The following is a 13,454-nucleotide window of genomic DNA, read 5'->3' on the forward strand; positions in this document are numbered from 1 at the left end:
AAAACAACAAAAGCAACAACCTTTTTATTCTTATTGTCTATTGTTTGTATGTACATATTTTAGCGCTTTTACTATATTTACACATGTAATTTTATTCAAACACCTAACTTGAAAATGACCGTCGAACGGTCGAAACGTCGTTCAAATTTCTTAGCGTTCAATTTTATTATAAAAGCAACAACGTTATAAGAATGTCTAACATAATTTCACAAAAGAGACATTATTTGCAAAAGTAAACTTAATAAACATGACTAAAAAACTATGCTCATCAAAGGCTGAGTACTGCGGTGAATGAAGAAGGAAGGATTAACAGAACCTTTGGCTTGCTAAAAAAAAAAAGAAGTTTATCCAGAAAAAGAAATATGACATAGATGGAAATAGCTAGAGACGGAAAGATAAAATAAATAAGCCTTCGGGATATTTGTATTAGCTTTGGATATTATTGCTTAAAAACGAAACCAGTGTACAAAAGATTATTCTATTGCCGAGAGCACCATCACCAACTGATGAATGATGAATTTAAACAGTTGGAAGGAAAAATACTCAGCATATCACATATCCTGCACTGAATCAATGAATGCACTTTTCCGTGTTTTCTTGGTGATTCTGTTCAATGGAGCTAAAATTCCGCTTTGAGATATGTTTATTATTAACAAGCGCTCACTAAACCGTTAACAATTAGTAACGATATAAGTCCACAAAGCTACAGCAACGGAACAACACGTAAACGGTGCCCACTCGAATGTTGGTCGAACCATCGTCCCTCTGATTTAGCTAATAAAAATACGAACTTTTAATTAAATAAGCATGGCTTAAGCCGGGGTGAATCATTATATGCTAGGTTTACATCCTTCCTCTATCTTCTTTACAGTTCTGAAAAAAAGAATTTCTTAAGTACGAGCGCTGTAAAAAAAAAAAATAAAGCGTTCATATCACGTTTTCTGTAAACGGCACTGCTTTGTTTTTTATTTGTAATAAATAAACGTTCTTAAATGAAATATTTTTATAAGAAATGTGGAACTTTTATTTCGATCAATACCTGTATATCATTGTCTGAGTCTTCCTGATAACTCCATTATCGGTATTTAAAACTAATCCATCTCATGATATTTCGAAGCCGCACGAATATGGCTCGCCGTATTCTCCGAACATTAGAAGTTCTTTGTCCCACGCTCGTGACAAATAAACATTTTATCTTTATCAACAGTCGAACTGTGTCACAAGCGAAAAATGTACGTGAAATATTTGAAAGCCCATAAAAATGAACGAAAAACGCTACACTATTTTTTTTCGGGGAATTAATACAAGGAATATGAAGGGTTTTTTTTTTTCAACGAAAAAAAATTCCGCGGTTAGTTGCACTTAAAATAAAGCAAATAAAGCTGATGTTTCTTCATTGCACATGACTGATATGGTTGTATATAGCAACGCGGCTGTGTGTGAACAAATTACAACACCTTCTCATAGTTATGTTAGCAATTGTTTAAGTTTTAATTGTTGATCTCTAAAAGCGTCTATAACATAGCTAGCAGAGTTGCACAAACAAATTCAGTATATACGTAAGCGTGCGCAAAATCCAATAGTGCACGCTAATGACGTGTGTTATTTATGGGTTAGAGACTGTTGTGAGTGTTTTGTTGACAAATACACGCACGCGCTGGCCGCACAATGAACGAGAAATTTTCAATACTGCACGAGGCGTAGCCAAGTGCAGTATTGAAAATTTCGAGTTCATTGTGAGGCCAGCAAGTGCGTGTATTTGTCAACAAAACACGAACGGACAGACTCTAACCCTTTTAATATACAATCTGAGTACACTGCATCGAACTGCAAGCGATCATCGACTTAACGAACTTCAAACAACAAACTTAAGCTTAATGTTTAAAAATAAGAAGTGTAGTAGTACATAGTTACACGGGATTACATCAAAAATATAAAAATCACAAATTAGCCGTACAGAAATAAAGCTTAAAATGGTTCATAGAATCGTTCATCAGCTGTGGTCGTTCATAAATACAGTCAGCGAGAAGCTTGTTCAATGCAAGTCGATGGCTTTCACAATCCAGCAACTACAAGCAAGTCAATCGCACACAAAAATGTATTTATTAAGCTGCAGTTTACCTTTGAACATGAAAGCGCTTCAAGTTGTTATCCTCTTTGTTTGGTATTGGATCGTTGATAATTTGAGGAATATATTTTTCCTCCACTTCTACAAGCCTTGAAGCTGAAGACACCTTCAATAATGCACGATTTTTGTGCATTATTGTCAATACTGCACTGTCTGAGTTTGCTGACGACAGGTAAAGCAAAATCACGTGATCTATTTTAACCAATTGCGCGCGTGGATTTTGGACAGTGAACGAAGATTGTATATTAATCTTCATTCAAGCAACAACAACTAACGCTCGAGTCTAGGAGGACAAAAAGCATTTTTTTTACGGCTCCAACGTGGAAAAACGGCCAACCATGAATTACAAGGTCTTAAAACAGTACAATGAAATTAAAACTATCCACCAAACGAAAGTTTTCGCGTTCATAGGCCTTACACGGCTCTGTTGCGATTTTTACCGTTCGGGAAAATATAATATTCAGCGGGCGATTCATTCAACCACCGTTTTCAAAAGAAAAACTTTTTTTCATCAAACCCAGTCTACAACCACGAATCATCGTCCAGAAAAATATTTAAGACTAAGTATGGAACCGAACTCGTTACTTATATCTTCTTATATGGTACACTTGAGAAGTTTGGAGAGCACTCAAGAAGCTTCTTTCGTGATCTCCAAACAACCCGCGTGCACCATAACTCGATAATACACGCTAAAGTATGAACCAAATATACATTAAAGGGACTATGTCACGGGGATTTCGCAGATTTTTCGTCTAAACTGTTCCGATATAAGTGGTAGGCAACCTTACCATGAAAAACATTGTCTTATAAAATTCAACTGAATCTATAAACTTTATTTGGCGATAGAAATCAAACTTCGGTTATAAAATATTGGGGTTTTTTTAAGGCGCGCGGAAATAGCTTAAAGACACTGGGTAACGTTTTCAAATTGCAATCCATTTTCATCCGAACCTTCCGCAGCCAAACGCGCTTTTAAACAGTTCTAGCGATCTAAAATAGCAATTGTTAATAAAAATGGACCATTATTTTTCAGTTTCCTATGAAACAAAAATAAATTTTGGCTGTTCAAAAATCTGTTGAAATCCGTGACATACTCTCTTTAACCGTACCTTGAAGCTGTTATTAAGCCTCCAATTAAGGAAAGCAAAAAAATCAAACGTTTCATGTTTGTAGCTGTAGGAGAGAAATCGTGAAGTGGCCTTTGCTTTACCGCTGCGATCTGCTACAGGACGTCCACTGACCCTGCCCTATTTTCAGCGTCCATTAGAAAGGAGTTTTTATTAATTATTCACAAAACGACTGAAAAAATATTTGCTTGTTGTGATCAGCATAAAAAGTCAATATCTAAAATATTGGCATTCAATTTAATTTTACATGATCGGAAAAATCGTTATTTATTTATCGACGGTTAGAGCTTGATAAATACATTAATTTACTAGAAATCGCAATAAACGATCTCTTCTCATCTTCTCTTCTCATCTTTTTCTGGTAGAAGAAACTGTATCGCTGGCTAAACAAATTAAATCAATTCAAGCCGAGCAAGACGTTTCTTCCAAATAGTGGTTAATGGATATTAACCAAATCATTAATAAATTAATGATTTGTAAAAGGAACCATCCCAATTTAAAAGTCACATACAACAAATCAGAAATAATCGTTTTTCCTTCTGTTTTCCATTGTGCCTTGCAAATCTATTCTTACAAAATATAATACAAAATTTCACAAACGTTCATTATTTAATAACTGCGAAAGATCAGGAGCATTTTCAGTCTCAAGGACAGCAAATACGGTAGTCATCACAGAGTTCGTTCACAGTCCGTCAGTAGGATATGTTAACTAATGCTAACGTATAAATTATTAAGTTTTGCCAAATGCTTGCTTTGAAACTTAATGTTTGCAAAGAAATTACTATGGACCTAAATGACAAAACCATAGCTTCATTGCAATCTAGTGTGTTTCCCAGACGTTATAACTTAAAGTTACAAGCACACAAGTTTATCTTTGAAAACTGTTCAGCTCAACAGTATTTAAAAAACCCACATTGCAATCCGTTTCAATCTTCGTCACTTTTGGCCATCCGTACCTCCTTTTGTATTTGATGTGTTATTGAAATGTTCCTTCACTGTTTTAAGAGGTTATTTTTATATTTCACCGAATTTGATGGTCATTTCCTATGCCTAAATTTGGATTTAATCTGTGACACAGTCCCTTTAAACAATGTTTTACCGAAATTTCGAATGTTATAGATTGCAACATATCGATAAGGTAAATAACAAATTCATCGACGAGACAAATGAATGGAAACGTTAAGTGTATTAAACATTTGATTTCGTGTGTTATAGTGGAATCTTTGTTTACAATGTTTGCCTCATTAGCATAAGCGACTTTCTGATCGAGCTACAAAAATATAAGTTCTAAATATATATTGAAAGTACAAGGAACGATTAACTTTCACTAACTATAAATTTGAGACCGATGTGTTACATTTTTTCAGTGTAGTGGGTTTGAAAACTTCATATTTTACAAAACAATGTATGAGCTCATCAACACTTTTTCTGTGTAGTGGGTTTGAAAACTTCCTATTTTGCAAAAAATGTATGAGCTCATTAGCGCTTTTGCCACCCAGAACTTTTGCAGTATTTGAACGCTTATATGCCCTTGAATATTGCACACAAAGAGCTGAAAATTTCGCCGATAATTAAGTTTTACAAGCTCTTTAAATATCTGGAGTCACTATGTTTATAGCATGATTCCTTCTCTACGCAAAGTCGTGTGCTGATGAGGCAAAATGTAAACAATGACTTCGGCAAAGATCGCCCTATAGCTATGCAGCCGTTACATTCCCACCTAAAAATTAGAATTAATCTAGCTAAGTAAATTTTAATTAACGATTTTGAAAGATAATTGATATATTTTTAATATATATTTTTTCCAAATTTATCATTTAGTTTCATTTGTTTCACATGCACCGATCACATTACTAGATCAAGTTAAACAAAAAGAAATTCAAATTTAGCAAGATAAATAAATATCTAGCCACTGTTTCAGCTTTAATTTCTGGAACGTTTTAGGAATTCAATTATTTTACAGCTTTGCGTGAAATATATTTCGAGTTAAATTAATTATCATTCAACCAGCTAAGCAAACATCTTTCAACGGTGGGCGACGATCTCAAACAAACGTCGCTTAATTATCACTTCACACGGAACACTTCTTCTCCCGTGTTTCATGGTAATGCTATGGATTATTCAAACGAGAGCCGATGAAAACAGACAAATATTTACGTCGAAATTTTGAGAGTAACACAGCTTTTGTAACAAAAGAAGTACTCATTCAAAATTTGGTTTGACAATTTATTACCATTTTTTACATAGAAATCGAAATAACTAGATTTTTATAGCTATTTTTATTCATAGAGGATGGTTATCACCGTTATCATCTGAGTTATGTTAATTATCAATGGGGTTAACCGTTAGCCGTAATACCGCCAAAAAATTAGCCGTTTAAGGTAACCGTAAAAAATCGGTCAGCAATTATTAATAAACCAAACTAGTTCACTTCATCGTCCCAGAATGGCCCTGAGACCTAAAATATGTTATTCAGTAATGGAAATTAATTTTTAACTTTTTAAAACAATAAAAATTAACTTTTAACTTCTGTTAATCGTTATGAAAATAAATTAACCGTTAGCCGTAAAAAAAATTTAACCGTTAACCGTAAAAGCCACCACCGCATTGAGACCGTCACATTTGGGCGGCGCCCACTCAAATGTTGGTCGAACCATCATCCCTCTGATTTAGCTTAACGAATTTTGAAACAAGCATGACTAATAGTGAATCACTATGCTAGGTTTACATTCTTTCTTCATTTTCCAAGGGACAGTTCTAAAAACAAGAATATCAATTTCATTACTACGCGCGCTGCTAAAAAAAGGGGTCCGTATCATTTCTGTCAACGGCATCGTTTTGATGCAAATTTATTATAAATAGTTGGTGAATGAAGTGTTTCTATAAGAAATGTGGACCTTTATAATTTTATCTCGATCAATCATCTGCTTCCTTATGTCTCCTCTGGGAGAATAGGGCCTTAAGACCGGTATTGATCGAGGTTTTTTTTTCTTTTTTTTTTTTTTTAAATCTCGATCAATACGTCTTTTAATTTCTGAGTGTTCCTAGAAACTGAATTATCGGTATTAACAATTAATCAGTGACGCCTCCTCCTCGTGATATTTCGAAGCCTAGCGATACGCAAACCATGACCTGGCGTATGTTGAAGGCACAAATGTAATAACTGGTCACAAATGTAATAAAGTCACAAGTGTAATAAGGTTTGGTCACAAATGTAATAAATATTTCACACTTAGGCTCAAATGTGAACGGTACCTGTCATTGAAATTATGTTGTCAGTAACTATCACCTTGAATCTACACTACATTTATATTGGAGAGCTTGTCTAAATGGACATATTAATCATTGGTTTGGTTGAACCATGTCAGATAAAAGCACTGCTCTCAACCAGTAACATATTCAACTGGAATTGCATTTAACCATTAAGTAATTAGGCAATAAAATCCCCTAGATGGCACCAAGCCTAGATATATTGGAGTATGGTCGATTTGCCATAGCTGGGATTTATTCAAGAAATGGCCAGACAGCATAGACTGGCTTTCATTTAACCATGGCTAGAGTTTTAGTTCGAGTATATCGTAAATTCATCAACAGACGAAATGAATAACACTATACTCACCAAGATTTGCTATCACGATATTAAAGTTAGTATAGTTGCATTGTAACTTGTGGTGTTGAAGATGGGTTTCACGCTAAAATGACTGTCACTAGGTAAATAGACTTCTTAAAAATCCTTGAGATCGTTAAATGGTGATGAAGTATTTTAATTGACAACTGTTCTTCTTATTATTGACATAAGACGAACAAAATAAATATATCAAAATATATGAGGATTATGAATAAAGCACTAAACATTACATATCTAAACGCAGCTATGTGTGAATATCTCAATAAAGTAAAATGAAATGTTAATTGATTCATAAGTGGTGTTTTTTGGCCTTCCTGGAACGTTTGAAGCATTTCATTGTAAAAACGACCTTATAAATGACTAGTTTGTCCATTTAGACAGTGACTGACAACATAAGTTTTAATGATATTTGCTGTTCACATTTGTGTCTGTGTGTGAAATAATTATTACATTTGTGACCAAACCTTATTACACTTGTGACTTTATTACATTTGTGACCAGTTATTACATTTGTGCCTTCAACAGCGTATTCCCACAACAACATTGAAAGTTCATTGTCCCACGCTCCTGACAAATAAACATTTCATCTCTATTTACAGAAGATTTATGCCACAGGTGAAAATGTACGTCAAATATTGTTTTGTAATTCTATATTCAAGAGAAAACAAAAACAAATTTAGCTGGTGTTTCTTTCTGCACGTGTCTGATATCAAATGGTTATATATAGCAATGCGAGTTTGTGTACTGAATAATTTTGGTAGTAATTGTTAAAAATTTCATTGTTGATCTCTAAAGCGTTTCAAACGACTAGAAAAGGAAAAATATATTCATCATACATTGAAGTTGTTATTAAGCCTCCCATTAAAGACAGCAGGACAATAAAAAGTTTCATGTCCGTAGCTGACGAAGAGGAATCGTGGAGTGACCTTTCTATACCGCACTCGAGCTGCTTTAGGGCGTTCACCAACCCACGGCTCTATTTGCAGCGTCCCTTATAAAGGGAGTTTTTCCTAATTATTCAAAAAACGAGTGAAACAATATTTGCTTGGCTGTAAGCAGCACAAACTGTCAATATCTTAAATATTGTATCATACAATTTAATTTACTTCATCGGAAAAATCGTTCCTCGTTTATCGGTTAGAGCGTGATAAATACATATCAAAAAATATTTTAGTTTTTGTAATTTACTAATAAGTATTAAGCAACTGATGACCGCGTCATTTTTTTTCCAAAAAGCGTGTGTTTATTATTGTTGATAATACAATGACTTTTTCACCGTAACTTTTTTCAGTCAACCGTGAAATTCAAATGTTGGTCTTGCGAGATGAAAATGTCAGTACTGTCGAGCCTTTTGAGAAAGGGTTCTGAGAAAGATCATTTAACTTGTCAGACATCATATAAATCATGTCAAGATTTCGAAAATTGGCAAAGATCCCAGTACAGATAGATAGACGCTAACCCACAATTAATCGATTTCAGCTGTCATCGATGGAAGCCCGTGTTCAGACACTTTGGTGTTGCAACGGTCACCACATTAGTCTTGCCATTGACAGCTTAGCTTCATATTTAACTGGAGCTCCCTAACAACTTAAATTAAGTTTAACTTTAAGTTTTTTTACGCGTACTTTACAATTTAGTCCATTAATTGGAGTTCATACTTCTTTGCTGAATGATGAATTTAGTTTCAGTGTAATTTCCTCTGAAATATATGATTAGAAAATACTCATAAAGCTACGAAATGTGATACGCATTGGCTTTAAGTTGCTCGGAAAAAGGTTCCGCCCGAAAATCAAAAATTTGGCGTTGCGTGCTTTAATGCGACGTTTCCTGAATTTTGCAGATGACCATCTACATTTTTTTACTCTATACTGCAGGTGCTTCTTGATTGAAGATTCTAATTTTAATACGTGATAAAATTCCATCGTCTCTCAATGATCCCATATTTCTGATAAGTGATAAGAATAACACTTTACGTTTACGTTCGTTTCTTATTTTCAATATCTAGTTCTATTCCGGGACCCAGCTTTTCATTGTCCCGTTATATTGATACAACTTTACAGTTTCGAGCACTTTAACAGGAACGTGAGTCAAATACCACTCATATCTTCTTGCAAGTTTAAAAATATCTGTAAACACTTATGATGACTCTGTGATTTTCTATAATTTTATAACTTTTTTTGGATTGAAAAATTTAGATCAGATTGCTAGTCATTCTTTTTAAGACCAAAATGAAAGCCAGAGTTTTTGGCCAGTCTCCAAGCAAGAAGAGTCTGTGGGGAGGACAATGGGGCCTGTTAATTAAAAGATATTTACAATTCAGTGTGTGATACTACGAAGTTGATACCATTCTTTGCTGTTGTAAATTAAAAGGTAGGGATATAAAATAACGACTCCACGTATGTTTTTTATATCCTTCACGTCAGCGCGTTTCACGCGTTTACTCCAGGCGCTTCTCCCGTTTCGCGGCTTGGCCGCTTGCTCTTCGGTCGGTGTCGTTTCGTGTATTCGCGTCTTACACTAGGATAAAAAAGGGACTGCTTGTAGTCTAAAATAAAATTTCAAATCTTGACGAGATTCGTCAAAAGCGCTTGAAAGGTTCGATGCAAAAGCGCGAGAGAGTTTAAACTTTCATCAACTTTTTTGTTCGCTTGAAGGAAAAAAACATGGAAACCATTAAAAACACCTTTAATACAAGCGATTGTAAACATGGTGATCGAGATTTACCAAGATGATATCGTAGACAACATGTGCAAAGTTAATACATGATCAATTTCTCAACTGATGGAATTTTATGCTAGTATATACTCATGGAGTATGAATGGAGTTTGTTAATAAAACTTATCGTGGACTTTCATGTTACCTCATGTTACGTTTTTCACTTGAAAAGTTCGGCACAATCGTTTTAGCACCGCCAAAATTACATTATCATTTTTCAGTCCTTTAGTCCTTAGTTTTCATTTTTTTTTTTAATCAACCTTTCACAGACTGTCTGAGGTAGCTAAGGCCCCGTCCACACTGACCCGGGTAAATTTGAAAACGGAGAAATTTGAAAACGCCGCGTAAAATGTTTTCCGTCCACATTAACCCGGGTAAATTTGAAAACGATACCCACTTTGGAGAGCGTTTTTGATTAGTACCGTTTTCAGTGACCAAAAACGCCGTTTCAGTGTGGACGGTTGGCCTTTCCGGGTAAAAAAAGATGCGTTTTCAAATTTACCCGGGAGAGTGTGGACGGGGTCTAAGGTTCTCTTGTCTAGAGAAAGTTCCATAAGTATATAAGTAAACGTTCGTCATAGTTTTGACTGAAATATATATAAACTAAAGCCCGTTATTTTTTTAAGTTGGAGACTTGAAATAACACAGAAGTTAAACAAAGCCTTAACACAATGGAAGATGGACAATTGTGTAAATTATCAATTATGAATTAACAGGACTTGTCAAAATATTAATTAAAATTTTTCACAAATTCAAAGAGCAAGTTGTGGAAAAGTGACACATTTTTCATTAGCAAAGTTCGCCCCATAATCTTAGCACCTCCAAAATTACATAAACGTTCTTTTAGCTTCTGGTTATTGGTTCTCATGTTTTTTCAAATCAACCTTTGGTAATCACAGACTGTCTGAGAGAAGTAGCTAAGACTCTCCTGTCTATAGAAAAAAATACATTAGTATATAACGTTCGTCATAGTTTTGATTGAAATATGCTTGTAATTTTATGTTAGAGACTTAAAATAAGACAAAAATAATAGAAAGCCTTAACTTAATGGATTGTGGACAAATGTGTAAATTATCAATTATGAATGAACAGGACTTGCTAAAATATTAATTAAAATTTTACCTTGTTTGCAGATGTCGCACAACGCGATGGATAGCTTACGACTGACTCAGATAGCCCTTGTCATTTTTAACATATTCCTGGTAGTGTTATTTGTGGTGGCGAGAGAAGACTTTTGCGGAAGCGTTTTTGAAACTCAAATTGGTAAGTAAACATAAACTGAGGCTAACACTTTCTTCTTTCCTTCTTTTTAGTCTATTTATAATAGTACATGTGTTAGACAAAAAATACTTTAATTTTACTCCTTTTAGATCATGTATTACTTGGTCACGTCATGAGCAAGGCTAAAGTTGTTGACGAGTTTGAATGTCAGCTAAAATGCCTCGGAAATAACAGTTGCAAGTCGTTTAACGTTCATCCCGATGGTAACAATGCAAAACGCACTTGTGAGCTAAACAACAAAACCCGACAGATGAAGCCAGGTGATTTTAAATGGAAGAAAGGATCTACATACTATGGCTCTGTTCAGGTTAGTTCAATGGCATAATTTCTCATTTCCTGGCTAAAAAAGTAGCCTGTTTGATTTGTTGTCAGGTCAGTAAAATCCATTGGCTCCTTACAATGTTGATAAATCATGAAACAGATAAGATTATGATATTAAAGTGTTTTCTTTCACATCTTAACCCAACCCAGGTCTCCTGCATCGATGTTCCCCGTAAGCGGAATGATCAAACAAAGAAGTGTCACCCGGGATACAAGGGAAAACGGTGCGAAACACGTGAGTAGTGATAATTTGTGTCTCAATAATTTTTAGCAGTTTTAATCGGATTGCCAAAATTGCCGTTAAAACACGTTCTATTTTTTTGTAGGTATGAAAGGTTGGTATTCCCATCACCCTGCTCATTCCTGCAAGGACATCCGGGATTCTGGAGACTCCAAAGGAGACGGCAAGTACTGGATCGACCCTGAGAAGAGTGGAAACCCTTTAAATGTCTTCTGTGACATGGCAACTGACGGAGGTAAATGGAGGATTGTAATGTCATGGAAATTTTATCAATTCTGTTCTCATAACGACTGCACAAAGCTTCAAATTAATTTTCAAAACACTGGCCGTTGCACAAAATATTTCCGTCAGACAATTATTTATTCCGATCCCATAGTTTTGATTTTTGAATTGCAACAGAGAGCATGTGACGTGTATTTGCACTTTCTAAACTTTTAACGTTTTGATGCTCTTTCGTTGTTGTTGTTGTTGTTGTTGTTGTTTTTCATGATAAATTGCAGTGTTATAGTACTTTACCTGCTAGCATCGTTAAGTCACGCGAGCAATAAGGCTTGTCTTATTTCAGGGGGTTGGCTTCTCGTCTCCAGTGTTGTGATTGACAGTCCATCCTCCCCGGCTCAGGTGCCGGTTGAAACGTCATACCGTGGAATAAGCAGCTCTAGGATGGTTCTGGCTAAAAGTGCCATGCAGAAGCTAAGAACACACTTGCCTTTCACTCAACTGAGATTCCACTGCAGTAAACAACAGGGACGTACGTTCCACGTGACCACGGTCGCTAACAGCACTGGTGAAGCTGTAGTCCAGTACTTCAGCGGTCAGACGGATGTCCAGCCTGACGCCTGTGGCTCTTTTGTAAGAATGGACGATGACAACTCGCGACTAGCAGGAGTTTGCAATAAGTAGGGAAAAGAAAACGGCGTGTATGAAGTTGGAAAATGGGGGCACGATGAAAACGCGAGAAGATTGTTCCACTACCCCACTTTTGAAGTAGGCGTATATCACTGGTTAATTGCTACAAGCTACGCAGGACGAAAGGACTGTGATGACAAAGCAGGTGGATTATCGTCTGGGGACTTCTGGAAAATCTTCGTTCGTTAAAAAGATGCCACAACAGCTCACAATAACTTCATATAAGCGCATGAACGTACTCATGAGATGGCAAATGTTTAACAATTATTCGCCTCAGGCTCAGTGATTATTTAGTAAATAAACCCTTTCAGGCGGCTGGTATATTGGAGGATAATGCCCGAGGCTGAAAGATTGTCGAAAAATGAACAGTTGGCCGAGAAGCGTAGCTTCGAGGGCAACTGTGAAATTTTGAGGACAATCTTTCAGCCAAGGGCATTATCCTCCAATATACCAGCAAGCCAGAAAGGGGTTTATTTATTTTATAACCCTCCGATTAATTTCTTCATCGCGCTTAATCGCCAGTAAATTTATAGGAAAAAACCTACGTAATAAACTCGGCGTAACTGTGGTTGAAACAAATGTAAGTTGATTGGTTTACGTAGTTTTATAACTGTGAATTCATTAAAAGTTAGAATTGAATAAGGTGACTTCATTCGTTTGTTTTGTGCTTGCCTACAAAATCGGGCGACGGATATCAAATCGGACGGGGTATATTTAACAATTATCCTGCGAAATCGCGCGGAATATCGCCTGATACTTAGCCGACGAGGCCGTAGGCCGAGTTGGCTAAAATCAGACGATATTCCGCAAGATTGAGCAGGATAATTGTTTTATTATTCAACAAATTGTCAACAAAACACATTTTGCACATAGGAAAACTGTAATTGTGCCGCGCTTTACAAGATTTCGGACGAATCTTCGCAACCTACGAATATCGCAGGATATCTGTTATGTACGGATGACAGATATCGTTAACATTTTGACCATATATGGGCAGCGCGCGCATCTGTTGAATAATAATCGCTGATACCCGTCGTCCGATTTTGTACCACGTGATGCGTTTTGTCCAATGACCGCGCGCGAAAATTAATCGGTGGGTTATAA

At 35.8% G+C, this 13,454-nt stretch overlaps 1 protein-coding gene across 1 annotated transcript; it reads left to right on the plus strand.

The window, feature by feature from the left end:
- The first annotated feature begins 10,739 nt into the window (after positions 1-10,739).
- On the plus strand, positions 10,740-12,622 carry LOC144640323 (uncharacterized). Its single transcript, XM_078499496.1, has 5 exons — positions 10,740-10,861; positions 10,969-11,186; positions 11,351-11,435; positions 11,527-11,676; positions 12,007-12,622. Exons 1-5 carry the CDS (start codon positions 10,747-10,749, stop codon positions 12,342-12,344), a joined length of 906 nt encoding a protein of 301 aa, XP_078355622.1. The 5' UTR covers positions 10,740-10,746; the 3' UTR covers positions 12,345-12,622.
- The last annotated feature ends 832 nt before the right edge of the window (positions 12,623-13,454 follow it).

Source organism: Oculina patagonica, unplaced genomic scaffold (assembly GCF_052425735.1).
Source record: "Oculina patagonica isolate OP01 unplaced genomic scaffold, crgOcupat unplaced251, whole genome shotgun sequence".
NCBI lineage: Eukaryota > Metazoa > Cnidaria > Anthozoa > Scleractinia > Oculinidae > Oculina > Oculina patagonica.